General features: G+C 38.1%; 2 protein-coding genes across 3 annotated transcripts; one reads left to right on the top strand and one right to left on the bottom strand.

Annotated features, from left to right (window-relative positions):
• Window positions 1–518: 518 nt before the first annotated feature.
• LOC122832528 (melanocortin-2 receptor accessory protein-like) lies at window positions 519–1,694 on the top strand. The gene is made up of 4 exons (XM_044119355.1): window positions 519–774; window positions 861–957; window positions 1,085–1,152; window positions 1,580–1,694. Exons 1-4 carry the CDS (start codon window positions 600–602, stop codon window positions 1,609–1,611), a joined length of 372 nt encoding a protein of 123 aa, XP_043975290.1. The 5' UTR covers window positions 519–599; the 3' UTR covers window positions 1,612–1,694.
• Window positions 1,171–18,180, bottom strand: urb1 (URB1 ribosome biogenesis homolog). 2 transcript variants are annotated; one of them, XM_044119351.1, is made up of 39 exons: window positions 17,944–18,180; window positions 17,727–17,866; window positions 17,485–17,636; window positions 16,822–16,948; window positions 16,641–16,737; window positions 16,469–16,554; window positions 16,261–16,386; window positions 16,045–16,175; window positions 15,763–15,958; window positions 15,037–15,174; window positions 14,776–14,949; window positions 14,576–14,696; window positions 14,023–14,145; window positions 13,825–13,937; window positions 13,626–13,745; window positions 12,621–12,737; window positions 12,266–12,404; window positions 12,020–12,178; window positions 11,635–11,831; window positions 10,573–10,791; window positions 10,311–10,496; window positions 9,391–10,225; window positions 9,081–9,285; window positions 8,454–8,628; window positions 8,313–8,371; window positions 8,027–8,214; window positions 7,821–7,931; window positions 7,665–7,728; window positions 7,402–7,570; window positions 7,174–7,276; window positions 6,249–6,409; window positions 6,070–6,181; window positions 5,744–5,850; window positions 5,381–5,524; window positions 5,078–5,187; window positions 4,202–4,408; window positions 3,847–4,088; window positions 2,663–3,223; window positions 1,171–1,739 (listed from the first exon to the last, which is right to left on the bottom strand). In XM_044119351.1, exons 1-39 carry the CDS (start codon window positions 18,068–18,070, stop codon window positions 1,549–1,551), a joined length of 6,732 nt encoding a protein of 2,243 aa, XP_043975286.1. In that variant the 5' UTR covers window positions 18,071–18,180; the 3' UTR covers window positions 1,171–1,548. The 2 variants fall into 2 exon arrangements, with proteins under 2 accessions (XP_043975286.1, XP_043975287.1); XM_044119352.1 differs by having other exon boundaries at window positions 1,227–1,739; window positions 14,630–14,696.
• Between the last annotated feature and the right edge of the window lie 341 nt (window positions 18,181–18,521).

Below are 18,521 nucleotides of genomic sequence, written 5' to 3' on the forward strand. Positions count from 1 at the left end.
CCCCAAACACCGCTGAGCTCTATCCTGTGTTGATTTACAATAAAGTGCGACGTCACTAGGTGTTGGTGCCTTCAGTACTGTTGGAAAAATTATGCATCTGACATAATCTACACAGCAACTAATCATGTCTTAAGCAAATGTTTTTAACTGTCTTTACACTAATTTTAAAATATAAACAGCAAACTCATCCCGAGGTATGATGGAGGACAAAATAGAGGGGTGATGTGGTGAGTGAATATTTAAAACTCGTTAAATACCTAACCTAGACGTACAAAAATGTAAAACACAACATTAGCAGATTCATTAAATCTTTTGATATGCTTTTTATTGTATGTAATTAGGGATGTGTAGTAAGACCAGACCATTACCCTTTACAGATAATTAAATTAAACATTTTCCCCACAACTGTTTTTCGGAGTTCAATTGAACGACTCATACGCCCTCTTGTGTCAAATTGTAAGTACTGCACGCACCTCCAGTAGTGCTCTGTTCTCAGACCTGTCAGAAGAATTAACTGAAGACCACTTAAACACACGAGTTGGAATAATTCCTGGGTTGCATAAATTAAACATTTTTCTTCAGGTTCTTTTGTTTTCACCATGTTCAGATCGACTTCGGCTCTTCACTCTAGCAACAGAACAGCAAGCTTTTTCTCCAAAAATGACACTATTGTTCCGGGGAACTCCACCAGTGCTCCTCTGTATGAATGGGAGTACTACTTGGATTATCTCGATCCTGTTTTTGTGGATGAGAGCCAGCTGAAATACCATAAATGTAAGTTTTTATTAACTCCTGATATTTTTCCTCTTATCCTTGTAAAAAAATTTTTTTACAATAACAATGTCCTTGTTTCTTTTCAGACTCAATTGTCATAATACTCTGGGTATCTCTGGCTGCTTTTGTGGGATTTCTCTTTCTCATTTTGAACCTAATGTCTCTCAGTGTGAAGTTGCCAAAGTAAGTGTAGTTCATCTATTGGAACAGTGGACATGAGTAAGGGTTTTTCACCCAAATACATTATGCAAATTGATCTGTTTCTACTTATGTATATATGTGTTAAAATGCTCTATTATGCTCACTCCAGAATAAACAAATCTAAAGTTAAGCGTCACCACAAAAGCTCAGGTTCTTCACCACGGGCCGATTCTGGAGGTTAGTAGTAAAACTTGCTGGCAAATACTAATTTTTTTTTTTTTTTTTTTTTTAAACACACTTTAAAATTACCATTTGTTTAGCAGTGCAGGAAAAACATGCAAATGATCCCATTACTTACAAAGTACAAGGCTGTTTACACAGATGTTATATAAGCATTACACAGCAGTGTGTGTTCATGAGAATTATTCAAAGAATAACAGAAAATGGTCAGATTGTCTATTTTATTGTAGATAAAAGATGAGTAGTCTGCATAAACATATTACAACAAAACTCTGCATAGAGGCTAATAAACAACAAAACAAATAAAAAAAAACAACAATAAAATATTAAAATAAAAAATCTGCCAAACTGTAAGGATTTGAAAAATAAACAAAAAAATTTTCAAGCATTTGATTAACTTTTCATCTCAATTATTTCACTACAGATGGCTCCGATGGCTGTTTGAATCCTTGTTGATTTGGACCCTTTTTGTCTTTTGCACTGGGCTCTGGTCACCAAGGTGACATGGGACAGGAACAGGTCTGCTGAAGACGATCCACTCCACAGCTCATGGATGTACAAAGACAACAAAAACTGTCCAGTTTCTGGAAAGAAGAAAAACGTTTATAAAACCCCAACTCATTACAAAAGAGTAGCATTGTGTGTGTGACTTTGCCATTTAATAAAAAAAAAAAAAAACATAAAAAATGTCTTAACTTCAGTTTTTTATTAGTTGGCATACTACCTGGTGATTTATAAGAAATATTCATGTCCACACAATTATCATAAACTCTTGATGTGTGGGGAAACTATATAGCAAGATCTGAAGCTATCCACTTTGATTCCCAAAGGAATCAAAGGATAGCTATTTCAATTTGAATTGAAAAAGACAGAAAACATCTTATGAAAGCTGTTCTTATTTTTAGCATCTACTTTGTTAGCTTACATAATCGAGTCAAATTTTCCATCTACTGGTTTTGTTGTTGTGTTTGTAATTTTTTGCTTGTTTGCTTTATCGAAACAGGTCTATCTTGTAAATGAGATCTTGGATCTCAGTGAAACAACATGTATAAATAAAGGTAAAAAAATATATACATATGTACTGATGTTTGTCTTTTAGAGCAGGAAAAGTTTGCTTGGCTTCTATTGTGTCTGTTGAGGTCCATTTTACATGCCCTTGTGTAACAGTTGGAATCAATGAAACTTAAAATGAAAGTACATCAATAAATAACTGGTACTATATATAAAAATTTCTTGAGTCATTTTGTGACTCATAAAGATCAACACATAACTACTGTCCCTGATTTGGATGTTCTTTTGTCTTTCACAGATTGGAAGCAGGCAAAATACTTACTGCTCATTTTTAAGCAGCAGATAAACACTAGGTATATGTGATATGTTGCTGCAAAAAAAAGTTATTTACAGTAGTTTATGACTTTTTAGACACCAACTTCACCAGGGGTACAAATAGCGCTTCTGCTCTCATTTAAATTATGGACCGTCTCAGAATAAGCTGTCTGGTTCTCACCATGTCTAGACTGGTCCTGATCGGACATGCAGGCAGAGATAATGACCCGATGGAGGTCCGGGAGCTGGCCTCGCATCTCCAATAAGCGGATCATAGTGTTGGTGAAGAGCTGGCAGGTTTCCATGCTGGCGTGACCCAGAGCTTCAAATGAGTTATGGAAGAGCTGAAGGAGATCAGCTTTCACGACAGGATCGAGCATCAAAACATCCACGATTTCCCTGTGTTTGATCACAGCCTTTTCAAACCAGGTTAGGAACTCCTTTGTTCTGTTTTCGTCGTACCCGTCCTCTACCATCCACCTCAGGGACCATTTTGTAAGCAGGTGTGCGGTATCACAGGCCAAGTGCCTGGAATCCAGTTTGCCTTCAGGCTGAGCTGATGGTGGTTCTGACAGTTGAAACACAGGCTGCCAGTAAACAAACACACTGCTGAGGTGAACTCTGCAGCCTGCCAGAAGACTCTCTTCTTGTTTCACAGTCCTGCTGTCTTCTGAAGCGTTCCCATCTCGGGTCCGTTCAAAGGTAAGGCGACCTTTACTTCGCACCTTATACTTTCCTAAGCCTGAAGATGAAGGAAAACATTCAGTTTTTATTTAAAAGAAATCAAAATGCCACAGCATGAAACAATGACTATGTAGTGGTCACTGCTGCTTTAATATGCCTAAAACCTTTTTCACATTTTGAGTGGACACAGAAAAAAATATACATGGCAGTTGCAGAATTATGTAATGAGAATACTTTTCTACAGGATTCTGGTGAAAGATGATGAGAAGCCAATTTTGGAAGAAAATCAATTAAGAGGCTAAAAAAACTGTCTTACATAGCATGTACTTAAATAGGGTAGTTTTGAAAAGACCAATGGGCAAGAATTGTATTATTTTTATGTGTAAAGACTGGCATAACCCAAAAGACTTGCAGCTGTTACCCGTTAGTACAAAGAACTGACTCAGGTAGTAAAAATACTTGCCACACTTTCAAATTTTATGACTACAAAAAGGCTAAAGTAATAAATCATGTCTCTCTAGAATTGGTCATCATACACTATTTTGTGTTGGTCTATCACAGATAAATCCAGATAAAGCACATTTAATTTCAGGTGTAAATAGAGGTGCACCAATAAATCAGCCTAGATTTCCTTAATTTTGGAAGCATCGGCCAATTCTCATTACATTTTTAAGCACTCACCCATTAATTCCTTTATTTTGTGCTTTTCAGACAGGGCTTGTATTTGCGCTAGAATGGTGCTGTTGTGGGACAAGGAAGCCCAGCAGAAAAGCAGGGAAAGTGTTTCAGTAGATGAGAGCGGCTGTGGATGAAGGGTGAGTCGGTCTGCTTGTTTGTTTACATGGAGAGCGCTGGCCCGATGCACGAGGACGGAGCCGAGAGTCTGCACAAACAGGCTCAACTGAGCGGCCTTCACACCCAACCTGCAAAGAAGATAACACAGAAACACTGGCATCCATGACCAAAAGACACTTTGTACTTATGCTATAAGTTACATTTTCACTGCTGAATGTATTTGGTAAGTATGAAGTTTTACCTGAGGTGTCTGCTGATGGCCAAAGCCACACAGAGAAACTCACTGATGAGAGGGAGTGGAAGACATTTCACTAAACACAAAGGTTCATCCTCAATGGACAAGATGGCACCATTTCCATCAACCTTCTTCTCCTTCTGCCCAAGGCTGGTAAACCACAGAGTATGAAGCAGATCAATGACCACAGATATTGTTTGCTGGGTCAGATTCCTGTGGGGACAGAAAAACAGATTATTGTTGCAAATATGAAACAGACCGTAAAGAATACATAGCACTTTAACTTCTTCCCATTTTTACACTTTCAACCAACATGTACAAAGAAAACAAAAGGGATTCTCAAAATCTTTTACAAACAAAAATCTGAAAATGTGTCAGATTTTGACTATGCCCCTGAATTATTTCTTTGTCGAAACACCAGTTGCATCTTTTGAGAAATATTTCCATTAAATTTATACATTTACTTGTATAAGTAAGTAATAATACTTATTTTTTTAATCACTTTCACTAAAGTCTTGACACAAATGCTCAATTGGATTGGGTTGCAGACTGAAAATAGAATTTCTTATGATTTCTTTTAACAATGGCTTTCTACTTATCCATAAATAATAGCTGTCCTGTTTGATCCATAACTCATTTACCAATATGAGCTATGGATCAAAAACATCCCTGCAACTTAATCCCTGATCTGCCTGCTGTGGTTGTTGGTTGGTCTTTAACAAATCTCTTGGGCCTTCAAATAACAGCTTTGACTACACAGATTAAATTATCTTAAATGGTCCTTATATTACCCCAATTAGAAAAACTTCAGAGGGAGTGAATGTTTTTGAGGTGCATTATGCAGTTTAATCCCCCAAAGTATTTAGAAATATGATAACTTACTTCTTATCAACTACTTGTATCATCCAGCTCAGGAGTCCACAGTTCTTGGTGAGGTCATAAACTGCTTTTGGCACACGGGCAGCCTGACACAACACCTTGATTATCTGTGCCTAGGTAAAGATTTACATATCAACATCAAATAATTTCTTTACATTTTCTTTTCTTTACAATAATCTTCAGGAATGTTTTCCCAACTACCTAATAGTTCAAAGTATTCAAATAATCAAACATTATGAAAATTAAATGAAAAAAGGTCATTATGTAAGGTGATAGTTACATAACTGTGTCTGCAGCAGTGTGTACCTGGATGTATTCACTGCACAGGGGGCTGCTGCTGAAACCCAAAAGGACCTGAAAGATATGTTGATGGCTGCACAGTTCATAGCTGTGTCCATCACTTATTCCTTCTCGCAGCAGATTCAGGATCCACTCACGCTCCACTTTGTGCTAGAGGGGGAAAAAAGGGGGTAAGTCAACTCCCACAGCTGCCCTAACCCTTTCCCAGAAAAAGATAACAACCCACTGAAAAAGGTTGAGCTGAACAAGCAAACATATGAAGGTTACATGCTGTTGATGCAGAAAAAGTTTATTTAGTCCTTTATTTATTCCAGAAATATCCAACTCATCATTAAATAAAGGTGATTTGAAAAAAACTGAATAATTTACCTCCTGGTCAAAACCATAAAACAGCTTGAAGAACTCTGGAACTCTTCTCAAGTCTAAACTTTGGCGTGACAGCAAAAATCTGTTTAACACCACATACATGTGGTTCTCTAAGGAAACACAGAGACAGAAGGTAAAGTTCAGTAATGCTGAAATGCATCGGATTAATCCTAAACAGCAAAAAAAAAAAAAACACAAAACAAATGGATTAAATTTAATAAGTTTAAAGAATTAGTCATGAGCTAATTTCATTAGCAGATGTTTCAGGAAGTAATGAGGGTCAAACAAGACCGGTCAGGGACTAAATCCAAAGGTTCAGGGATACAGACCGGGTCTGAGCATCTGCTGAGCCACTTTGCTGATATAAATAGCCAGGACAAATGGAAGCTTCTGATTCAGCTTTGGAATTCCATTCTTGAGGTTGTCCATCAAATACAGCAGCTGTTGGACAAAAAGAAAAGGGTCATGAGGTCAGTCCCAAACCCACACGGTGTCCATCACCACATACCTGTCTCTTCTCTCTGAAGCGAGCGCCCTCCAGATGTTGGTAAAAACAGGCCAGTACATGGTATGCAGCGGCTCTCATGTTCGGATCAAAGCTACTAAGAGCCATCACAGTTACTCCAAGGGCGTTGCAGGACACGAATTTAAAGCAGTCAATAACACATTCTGTCATGGAGCAAAAAAAGGATTGGATTTTGTATTAATGTCACTTCGTCAGCTGTACAAAATACTTTCAAATGCTTTGAAGTGATGTAATGATGGAAAGCTAGTACATTTCTAATGTTAAAGCAGAAAGTCTCACATGGTAATATTTGCTCCTTTGAGTACCTCTCTGAACCTTACTTTGCACTCAGCACCACTGTCATTTAATCTTCACACCAAACCAAGACCTTTGGTTGTTATTTAGATTTATTAATCTGATTAGGTAAAGAATTGTTTATTGCAACTCAGAAACATGTCCGATTTTACAGCTTGTTTTTAAACTTGTACAATGGTTTCAGCCAGGAATATATATTTTTGTTTCTTTCTAATGCTGGGGTTTTTACGTTATCTGAATAGACAGAAGTTCTTTGTTCTAGATTAGTCAGTAAAGGTAGTTAGTTAGAGCTGTTGTTGTAAGCCGTTGATCAGCCCCCCTTTGTCAGTCAAGTGTGCATTTTCATTTATGCTTAAGAAATAGCTTAAAAAACATTTATTTTCCCTGTTTTTACATTTTTAATACCATGCACTTTTAATTTGTAGTTACAATAATACATTTTATTTTGATTCCACTGAATTAAACATATTCACAGTAATTTTCTTACTCTCCGGAGGGTTGTTTGAACTTCAAATTGGTTAACCATATTGTTTTAAATTTGCTTCACAAATGAAGTTGATTTGATTTGCTAGACATATTTTTCGAAACGACAGCTTGTGTTAGAACATCTCACCTGGTCGCAATATGGCACTGAAAAGTGGCAAAAGGAAACACGGATCATACAAATCCTCCAGGTTCTCCACTCCATCTTTACTGTGCAGCAACTCGGAATCATCCTAAATGAGAAACATAAAGAAAAATCTCATTCTAAAACCACTTTGGCTAAGCGGGAACTCATCTTTCACAGCAATCTTTTTCGAAATGGTACATTTACAAAACAAACATGATTAGAGAAATGTACCTGGGGGATGATTCTGCGCTCCTGTGGAAACTTTAAAACTGTTTGGAGCATCTTGTCGGCTTTTAGCAGTGCCAAAACTTCGTCTGAGCTCGGCTGCTTCCACAGAGAGGCTCCCAGCGTTTTTCTGGTTTTGTGATGCTCTATAGCCGCAGGGCCCCATAGGAGCGATCTGCTCAAGAAACCTCACACTCAGTAATTGGATCAAACAAGTGTGCTTCTTTCTGGGCACCACATAAAATACTAAAATAATAAATCAAACTCACTGAAATTTCAGCAAGCTGACTTGGTGTCTTTCATATTGCCGAAGAAGCATTAACAGTTTTTGATCTGCATGGCAACATGTGCGGAGAGATGAAAGAACATAAAATCAGAAATTACATGCTGATCCATCCCTGAATTATTATTATTTTTTTTTTTACCTGAAGTTGAAAGTGTGGCTCCATAGGCTGCCAAAAGTACAATAAAGTGATTTATGTTGCACACCTTTGGGCATTTCTGTACCAGACACAGAAGTAGTGAAACCAACGCTTCTGAAAAGAGAGTAAAATATATATTTATATCTAACAAGAAAATAAATAAATGACTAAATTGGCTGAAAATAATAGGTTCTAATATAAAATTCAACCTTTGACTTGATACTTGTTAGACTCTTCACTGGAGTCCAGCATAACTGGTAGGAACTGGGAATGGCTTGTGGTCATCAGATGAAGAGAGGATAAAGGAATCAGCTCCTTTTGGTGTTCTGCACTTCCGTACATAACTTCCAACAGACTGCTCAAGGTGTTGAGAAAATGCTGATTACAGTACCGATACCTATAATATTTAAGAAAATTATAAAGCCATTGATAAATTTACAAATTCATTGGTGATGATGTATTTGATGGAAGAAAGCATTTGGATGTATAGATTACTTCAATCCATTTTTGACAAAACTGTTCCAGTCAGATACACTGATATCTTCAGCAGATTTCTGTATAAAAAAATATAATTGAATTACTTAAAATGAAAAAAAAAAAAATCTTTAACTGTATGACTAAGGATATTAAACCCACCAGGAGTTGCTGCAGTCTTTTTAAGATCCCCTCCTCCTGGTCGGTCTGATCTTTAGAGTGGCAGTAAGAAGCTATTAAACACTTTAAGGCGGCAGCGACAACTGATCTCCTCCATTTTTCTTGCTCGTCTGTGCGGTCAGCCAGCTTTTCTGTTATAATGTCTACTAGATTCCATCTAACAAAAAAAACAAACTGTTAGCTGAGAATGACTAAAAAAGTTTTAGTACAGTATATTCTGACATGTTACACCCAAAGATGTCAATGTATTGTCCTGGGATTTCATGATAAACCAAAAACAAAGAAGAGCAAAATTTTGAAGAGAAAGGAAAACAAGTGTTTATGGGAAGGTGATAAAAATAAACCCATGGTTAAAATAAAACCCTAGGTAGAACTGTTTGAAGATTACCACAATGCAGGTAAAGGGTTGAGAAAACACATGGAAAAAGATAAAGAAAAAATCTTTTTGTTAATTTGTTCCACCCAGAACTCCTGAAGTTCACATGGCTCATTTTCTATATTTTTATTTATCCGATTAATAGGTTGATCCTGAGGATAAACGACAGAATAATCCATTACATAATTGTTCACTGCAGCCTTACTGTGCTTTGTGATTTTTGAACACTTTACCTTTCAAAACTTTCTGGCTTTTGAAGAAAATCTGGAAGATTGTTGATCAAAGCTTGGATATCGTTCACATCTGCAGAGAGTTTGATCAGACTTGCAGCAGCTTCTACAAGATGGACTCCATGGTCCTCACTCAGGTTTCCCAAAATACTTTGAGAAAACATAGAAAGGAGTGCTTTTTTCATGGGTTTTAAAACCTCTTTTTGCACTGTGGAGGAAAGAAAATGGGATTTTAATTAATGAATATTTAAATGTAAGAAAAAGAAATGACTTAGAAAATCCCAAAATCTACATAAAATAAATCAGAACAAACCCTCTTTTGGTCTTGCTGGGTCTTCTCTTTGTGCCACCTTTAAATAGGTATTGATCAGTGGGAGGAAAACCTTTGTCTCTGACAACACCTCCATATTGGTGGGTTCTTCACACCACATTTCAAAGCAGAGGCGGTGAGATGAGCTGTTCTGCAGCAGAAAAGAGACAACAGCCAGAGAGTCTGGGCGAGAGCGCCGCAGGCAGCGAAGCAGCACATCTGTGTGGATAAGCTTGGCACTGCCCGGCCTGCTGGACAGAGCCTGCAGCAGGAAGGCGTCCAGCTCAGGGCTGGAGCAGGACAGAAGAAGAGCGCCTAAGCCATGGAAGTGTGCTTGTGTCAGAAATATGTTCTGGTTCTGAGAAGAAGCAGAATAACACTTTGTGAGGATTTGCAGAGCCACATGCCCATAAACGCTCAGCTCAGATTGTGGCCCTTCAGTGCTGGGACAGATGAGGCTTTTCTGAGGCAGGAGAAGCAGCCTAGACACCAATTCTCGGAGATTACTAGAGTCCATGTAGCTGTGCAAAGAAAGGAGTGCCTGAAAAGACTTAGAGTACGTCTTTGCGGGGTGGGAACCCCTTTCAGCCAGTTCCTTCAATGCAGCCCGTTCTATAGCTGCCATGTAGCCAGAAATAAGCTCCAGACGATTGAGTTCATCGAGAGCAGGAGCGCTGATCTTCAGTAGGCTCAGGATTTGCTCGGTCAGCTGAGCACATAAGCGCTTCAGTGCAACAGGTTTCAGAGAGTGAGGAGGCAACGCAGCCAGCTCCAGAGCCAGAAACCACTGCTCCAGACACGGATGCTTGAAGACGGAGCCCAGAGCTGAAACAACAACCTAAACACAGGTGATTTACATTAGAATAAGTTCAGCTTAAAGCTGTTTAAATAGTTTCTTTAAGAGTATTTTTTTTTCCCCTAACCTGTTCTTTATTGCATTCTACCGTCTGTGACTGGTTTAGTTCCAAGAAGAGATCCGATCCCTCCTGGGAGTTTTCCATGACTGCATCTGAACTTGTAGCTTCCTCAAAACTTTGTAGTTTGGTTACTACATCCTGGAGCATTTCCATCAGGGTCCTAAGAAATGCATCTCCGAGTTCTTTGGAGAACTAACACAAAAAGATAAGATGCACTGAGCCTTTTTATTATTTATATCTAACACTGAGGCTTATTTTGTGCTCTTACCTTTCCGAAGCTTTCCACTGTGGATTTAATGTAAAGTAAAATCTGCTTGATTAATACTGGAAACTCTGACAGTGACATGACAGCTAGAGCTTTTTCTGCATCTTGTCTGAAACAGTCCTCAAGCAAAGCACCTGGTCCCTGAATGTACGCAGCTTTTATTAAGGAAGAGTACGAGCTTGGGGCTGCCAGATCCTTGGAAAAGCTTTCAGAAGATATGAACTGATTAGAAAAAAAAAAGAAAAAAAAAAAAAAGACATTATTCTCATTTTCTGAAAGCAGAACGATTTGCAGAAGTATTCATACCTCTAGAGATTTTACATATTTTATGATGTTACAACCAGATCCTTAAGGTTTTTTTGGGGGGGGCTTTTATAATGATAAAACAATTAAACTTCACAAAGGGTTTGACATCAGACCAGAGGAAACAGCCTTCTAATTAAAAGTCAGAATTTCTACATGGTGTCGGCCAAAAGAATTGCTTGCGATAGCTTTTACAAACATCCTTTTAAGCTCCGCTTTCCATAAACAATTAGATGTTTTCAGTTTAGAGTTGGAGGCGGTATATGCAATATTTATTTTAGACTACTGTTGATGCAAGGAGCGGCTATTTTGAAATATGAAGTCGAGGTTACATGTCAAAACTGGGGTTAGTCGTTAGGATTTCCCACTTTCCCAACGGGAAATCCAACTTTGCAGGGTGTTAAAGTTGATTTTTACAACTGGGAATTTGGAATTTCCAAATTCTGAGTACAACTGGAATGCAGCATGGGAATGTCCCAGTCAAAGTTGAGACCTAAATCTAAATTTGAATCTGTAGCAAGACTTCATGGTGACAGTTGTTTTCTATCCTATATTCAGCCTCTAGATTTATGATGCTGGTAGCTTAATAAACAAATGCAAAACTTTTCACTTTTTTGTAGATTTTTTTGTGTTGGCCTTCCACATAAAATCCCAAAACATTTGGTTAAGAGGTTGTAATGGGAGGAAATCAGTTCAAGAGGTATGAATACATTAGCAAGAAAATGATATTTCCTCTAGAGTGTATTAAAGGCTCAGACTCACCAGCTCCTCCCTGCACTGCTGCGGCAGCCATCTGGTGTAATACTGATGCAGCTCTGCGATGGACTGATGAAGAGGAGGGAGTTGGGAAGAGACTAGCTCTTTATCATATTGCTGAAGGGCCAGACAGAGGGGCAGAGGGTCTCTCTGACAGTGTAGCAAATCAGACAGCACAGCTGACAGGTACTCACACACAATTCCTGATGGAGGCAAACGCAGATGGTTACCGACATCGCAACATAAAGTGCATTTTTAATGCTCAAAGGTGAATTTTACTAAGAAAATGTGCAGATTTGATTTTTATAAAAAGTCATAAAACATGAATCTTATCATAATTTCTGAATATGTGTTTTATTCGAATTGAGACTGTGAGGCATTTAGCATTTACCTTTGTCTGCAGGAAGTTTGTTCCGAGCTTCCAGAGCGGCAGGCACTGCCGCACTGAATGGGAAGGTTTGGATGATGAGGTCTTCGCTCAGAGACGGCCCAAACTCTTCCATCTCACCCTCACTGCCCTCCATAATGACGTCCAGCATGTCTAAAACATCTGAGGGTCAAAATAAAACAAAAGACCCTTCAGACACAATAATTGGTTAAAAAAAACAAGTTCGGGTTCTTTTGCTTTCATGCTCACCATCGATGTGAGACACTGGAACACTCGCTGTCTCCCCCTCCTGGACGCTCAGATTAGCTTGGATATTTGCTGCTTCCTGAACGAAACCAGCGACTCTGTCTGTGTAATCGTAGGAGTTGCACACCAATTTGACCAACACCTGGAGGAGACCAAGAGGAGTTTGTTTTGATGAAGCAGTCCAAATGTAATCTTCTGGAACGATCCCAACCACAACCTATAAAGAATTTCTGAATCATACAAAAAACTCAAACAATGTACATAAACTCCAACAATTCTGATAAGAAGCCAGAAATGGGTCAGAACCTTGTTGTGCAGAACAAAAATTGTTTTTCCACAAGCAGCTAGCTAGACTTACCCTCTCCAAGAACTGGATGACTGTCTCCTGTTGGTTTGATTTTATTCTTGCCAGCTGGTCCAGCCAGAGGTTGAACTCAGTGAAGGTGTACTCAAACACCCCAGTGTCCCTCAGCACCTGAATAAATTCCAGGGAATATAAATGTCCATATATTAGCTTCACAGTTAACAGAGGTTTCTGTTCCATTCACACTTTAGGAACATATTAAATGGCATAAATATACAAAGTTCTTCCTACTAAGAAAAAAGTTCCAATTTAAACCTTGAAGTCCCAACTTACTGTTGAACAGTTCAACCTCCTGAAAAGATTTTCTGCCATCAAATTCAATAAAACATCCTTTTACAGAATACTGACCCACACTGACCAACTACAAAAATGTACAAAGTTGTCTACTTGGAAAAAGAAACTTAAATATGTACAGAACCCTACATAATTATTAAGACCCAGTTTTATTTATCAGATCGATACAAATATGTAAAAAAAATTTTATATTAACCAATACAATGTTAGCCCCCCCTTAATTTTACATTTTTTCTAAGAAGTTTATTTCAAAATTAAAAGGACAAAAAATCATTATTAAAATTACCATTTTTTGTAAAAAAAAAAAAAAAAAGAAAAAAGGCTAATTTATTTTTAGAATATTGCAAAAATCAACAATTTTGATGATTATTTTTTAGGAAGAAAGTGTAACGTTTACTGGGATTTAGACAGGAACTGTGGGCTTTGAGTATAGTGGATGATACTAGTGATCTAACAATCCTCTTCTTAGAGAGGAAGCTGGTGGTCCTTTCCAGAAAACTGAAAATTTGTCATGTTTTTTTTTTTTTTATATTCTGGACAGATTTCACAAGTTTATCTCCGGGACTGAATAGAGCCTGATTGGATGTAATATCTAGGCACACTGATGGTGTTTCTGTCAAAAATAATGTTGAGTGTTTGATAATTAGGCTGCTGCAGAAATATCCCACTCTGAAAAATAGTGGCAGTGTCAAAAATGCTCCTTACTTTTAGAATTAGCTTCCGTGTGGTGGAGCTCAGGTGGCTGCTGCTGCTGGACACAAACATTTTCAAAAGTAGGTAGAGGACAGACTTCTCACCAGACGATGATTCTGAATTTGCAACATCCTGTGAGGAACATTAACACAGAGTATAAGGACAAATGGCTCTCAATGGCGATTAAATGAAATAAATAAAACTTCATCACCTGCAAGCGAAACCAGGAAAACTTGTTTGCAGGGAGATCTAAAGCCAGTTGGAGTATTTGATACTGCAAGACCGGAGGTATCTCCTCTTTCATTCCTTTCTCAGACACAATTCCTGAAAAAAATTGGTTGGAAAAACTAGTTTTATTTTAACATGGCAAATAAAAAATAAATACCAGACATAAGGAGCAATACTTTACCTTTCAGTAGTTTGCTGAAGTCAAATTTGCACTGTGTAACAAGATGTGGGACCACTTTCTGGTAAAGACATATGACTTGAAGAATAAAGGCCTTCAGCACAATGACCTCAGCCTTCTCTGCAACTGTTCAAGAACAAAAAGCGTGAACCGGTCAGCTGAGGATGACTCACATTAGTCATAAATATTTGAACAAGTTTTCTCACTAAGTTTTCTGGCATTTAGAAAATAGAAATAAATTTGGTAATTCTAACTGACCTAAAATTAGACAGTTTGGTCTGATATAATTTCAGACAGTGAGGAAAAAAATGCGCTAATTAGGTGTATGTAAATAACGGGCTTCAAATGTAAATAACTTTTTCCAGATTTAGCCTTTTAATCAAGCGTTAGATTATTAAAAAAAACTTTGCAGTTTAAATACCCAGCACTTTCAATGACTTTATACAAAAGTCAAGCACTTTCCAAGCCTTTAAAGCACCTAATTAAAATACAAGCATTTTCAAGGACTTCAAGCACCCGACAAACCCTGAACAAAACAAGAACCAAAGGTTCCTACCAGGAACTTCATTTTTATTGTCAGCCAGTTCTTCACTTTTGATCTTCTTCTCACCATCTGCCTTTTCTTTCTTGCTCAGAGATTGCCATGTTGAAATTATCAGTGTTATATCAGGCAAAATCTGGAATAGAGCATGAAGGATAAATAATATGTCAACCCACAACAGCAAACCTAATAAAACATCCCTTTAATGAGCTTACCTTGCCAAGAGTCTCCCTGTATTGCTGCACAAGCTCCTCCATCATTTCAACAGTGTACAGATTTGACTGATGCAACACTGATTTGTCCAAAAGATACTCTATGCTCTTATTGGCTTTGTTCAGAATGAAATTGATCATGGACATAGTTGTAAGCTGCACTGCTGAGTTTGAAAGCTGTGGATTAAATCAATACATAGTTGAATATCTTAAATGTTCATGTATTAATATGCATAATTTATAATATGCACTTAAGTGGCTTACATTGAGACCCTGTGTAAAGAATGCCTTGTTGCACACAGGGGGAAGAGAGATGACCATAACCATGGACAACAAACGAGGCAAAGGAATCATCTCCCCGCTGTGAAAGATTGTAGAAATCTCTGGCTGGGCCTCATAAATCTGATTAAGAAGAAAGACAGAAGAATGTTAGCGCCAGCTTGTTTGTTTGTTTATTTGCATATTTTAATACACTAAAGCAACACCACCAAGAAACAGAGCACAGCCCAAAATCCGTAATGTGCAACATAGTTTGTTTTCAAAATGGAAGAACGTTGGGATGAAATGGTATGAAATTCAGGTGTACTAATTGCAGATTTCTGGCTGATCATTGATCTTTAAAAAGTCTGACCTGCCCATTCCAATTTTGCCCAACACTGACCTTTTTGTATGAAAAGTTGCTGAATATAGCAACCAAGTCACTAAGTTGGCAATAATGGGAGGACTATTGTTAACCCTGAACACCAGAGAAAAATGAATCAGTGGTTGATTTTTTGAGGATGTGGACAAGATTGGTGGATAACATCACTTTCACATTCAAGTACTGGCCATTCGCCAATCTGTGAAAATTAAGAATTTCGAAACCAATTTATTGGTGCCCCCTATTAAGAAATGACCATACAAACTACTAAAGGGGCAGAATGACCCAAAGCTAAGGCTTTTAACCCACACAAATGTTTCTAAATAAGAAAATATATCAATAATAGTTACCCTTTTAAGGAGCTTGACATTGTCGTGCCAAGCACTTCTGATTCGCGGGGTGTATGAAAATTGAGACTCCTTGAAAAATCTGGACAAGATGTCGGGACTTTCTTTCAGTATATTCACCACCAGCTCTGCCACCAGCTCATCCTCAGTCGCCTGTTTCAGTCCAGCCAAGAACTGAAGCAAGACGAGGTTGCCAGGTCTGCACAAGTAAAATTTTACAATCAGCATTCTGCTTTTTTAATCTTTAAATTAGTAAAATATGTGCCTAACACATCAACTACTGACCTGCCAGAGGTGCCAAAGCTGGTATCGTGGAAGCTGATGCCGTGCTTTCGAGAGCAGCAGAGGTCAATGAGGAATCTGTGGACAAGATCCCGGACAACCGATATCCCAGCAGCATCCGAGTCCTCTGCCATCTTATGAATACGAGATTACATACAAGTTATCAGGCTGCATTTAGCTGAAATGGTTTTTATGTTATCAGAATGAATGTTAACTTACTGTGTCATCATCAGCAGTCGCATCAACAATCCCATTCCATTTGTACAGAGATGCGATATTGGCCAACACAGCAGGGGTGAAAAAGCGCACTTTCTGCGTTTTACTGATGGCTTTGTTTAACACAATCTAACCAACCACAGACAAATATTTCAACACAAAGCTCATAATCAAGAGATTTCACTTTAAATGTGAGATCTGATGTACTTACTCTTGTCTTCAGTGTTGACAGAATCAAATTGACAGTGGACATCCTGTCCTCCTTCAGACCCGTGTTCAGGATTTGTGGCAGGAGTTCTAACCCAACAGATGAGCAGATCATCAGCATATAAGAAAATAATAAAAGTATTTTGTAAAAATAGTGAGCTACATTTAAATCTTACCTTTAACCTCTAAAACCTGCCCAATGATTGCACTATCTCCAGATACTAAAAAGGACAGGACAAACTGGATAAAAGCCAGTCTGACATCAGGTTTACCCTGCAAAAGGATTCAAAGGACACAATTTAGCTGAAAAGACTTTGACAGGTAGACAGAAATGAAAGGACAACACCTGCACCATACCTTTTTATCTTTTCTCTTGGCCAGTCCAAAAAGTGTTTTGATTTGAACATGACTGAAGACTTCTCTGGCAGCTTCAGCACCCTGAGACACCATGGCAGACAGCAGATTGAGGCACTGACGGACAAATCTGTTAAACAAAACATGAGGTTATTGTTGCAGAATTGCAATGGATAGCAAAAATACTCTCACTCCTTAAAATTTGCCACATTTTCTACACCACAAAGAAAAGCATTATAGTGAAGTTAATTATGATACAAAGGCTTTAATATTTCTATGCTAGTAAAAATCTGAAAAGTCCGGCAACCATTGAAAAGTGTCTGTGAACATAAATTTTCAAAACGTATTCATTATAAATTATATCTAGGTCTGGACACATTCTAACACAAACATACTTTGATTTAAACTAGGAGGTTGCCTATAACTCATCTGGCTGATAAATTGGCCCAGTTTTCTTTTATTTTGGGCAATTAGACGATACTGCACCTGAAATCAATCTTATCCACCGATTTTTTTCTACCTTTGCAAAAGTTTGAAAATAAACAACTGCCCCCTTTTTGCTCTGCTTGATATTGGATCATATAATGACAATTAAATACAACGGGGCAATTTGTGTTTTAAATGTAATAAAACTCTGAACATTTTACACATAATTATAGTACCAACCCGTGATTCGGTGAATGAAAAGACCCTTGCAAAAGCTTCATGTAGTTAGAAGCGATCTTTTTCACTATTACATTGCCGACCATGTTGAAGTGGGAGAGATCACTGGCTGTCCTCAGAAGGATAACTTCCAAGCTCCCAAAAATCAGCATCATCTGGACAGAAGCGACGCTCGATGAGCCGGACGAGACAAAAACAAATCACGAAAGTAATTCCATCCTTTGAAAAAGCTTGCCCCAGCTTACCTCGGTCTCTAGGGGCTTTTCTGCTTCAAGCAACTTGAATATTTCGGCACACTCCATCGATATTTTAATATAACCCTCGACCACATCATACAGGTCGGAGCTTGGTAGCTTCTTCGCGGTTGATATGAATCTTTCCAGCCCTGCAGGCAACAATTAAGGAGTTAAACTCGACATAACGTTCGCCATGTAATATCACAGACTGTCAGAATACTCTTACCTTTCATGGCTGTGGTGGGATTTTTCAGCATGGTTTTGAACACAGTCCCGTTAAACTCCGGCGCTTTCTCCCTTTTCGCCGGAGCCTCCGACTCCACGGGGGCATCGCTGGGGCGCTTTTTACTCATTTTGATTAAAACAATTATTTGTGTCTATTCAGGTAACTTTTCATCTCACTACTTAGACTTCAAAATGCCATCAAACAAACCCACGTTGAGGCATAAACAGAAAAATCCCATCTGAGATTACTGTTCGAGCTGAAACTCTTGCTGCTGAATTTTAGTTCCGCATTATTCACGTGGACTTCAGCAAAATTAAGCTCTTTCATCTTTCGAAAAGAAAACAACGTTTTCCATTAGACACTACCTGTAAAATAAAACAATTTATTTCACATAAAGTTAAATTATTATTTCGGAATTTTATAGAAGAATAATAGAACTACAAGAGGTGGTACAGTGCCTTGCATAAAGATTTTATTTTGACTGTTCAAGCAAGATCACCTTGAAAGAACACTAATTATTCTAATATTCTGAAATGCCCTTTACGACTGGTGATATGAAAAATATACGGGGACATGGT

The sequence above is a fragment of the Gambusia affinis genome, linkage group LG06 (assembly GCF_019740435.1).
Source record: "Gambusia affinis linkage group LG06, SWU_Gaff_1.0, whole genome shotgun sequence".
In the NCBI taxonomy this organism is placed as follows: Eukaryota; Metazoa; Chordata; class Actinopteri; order Cyprinodontiformes; family Poeciliidae; genus Gambusia; species Gambusia affinis.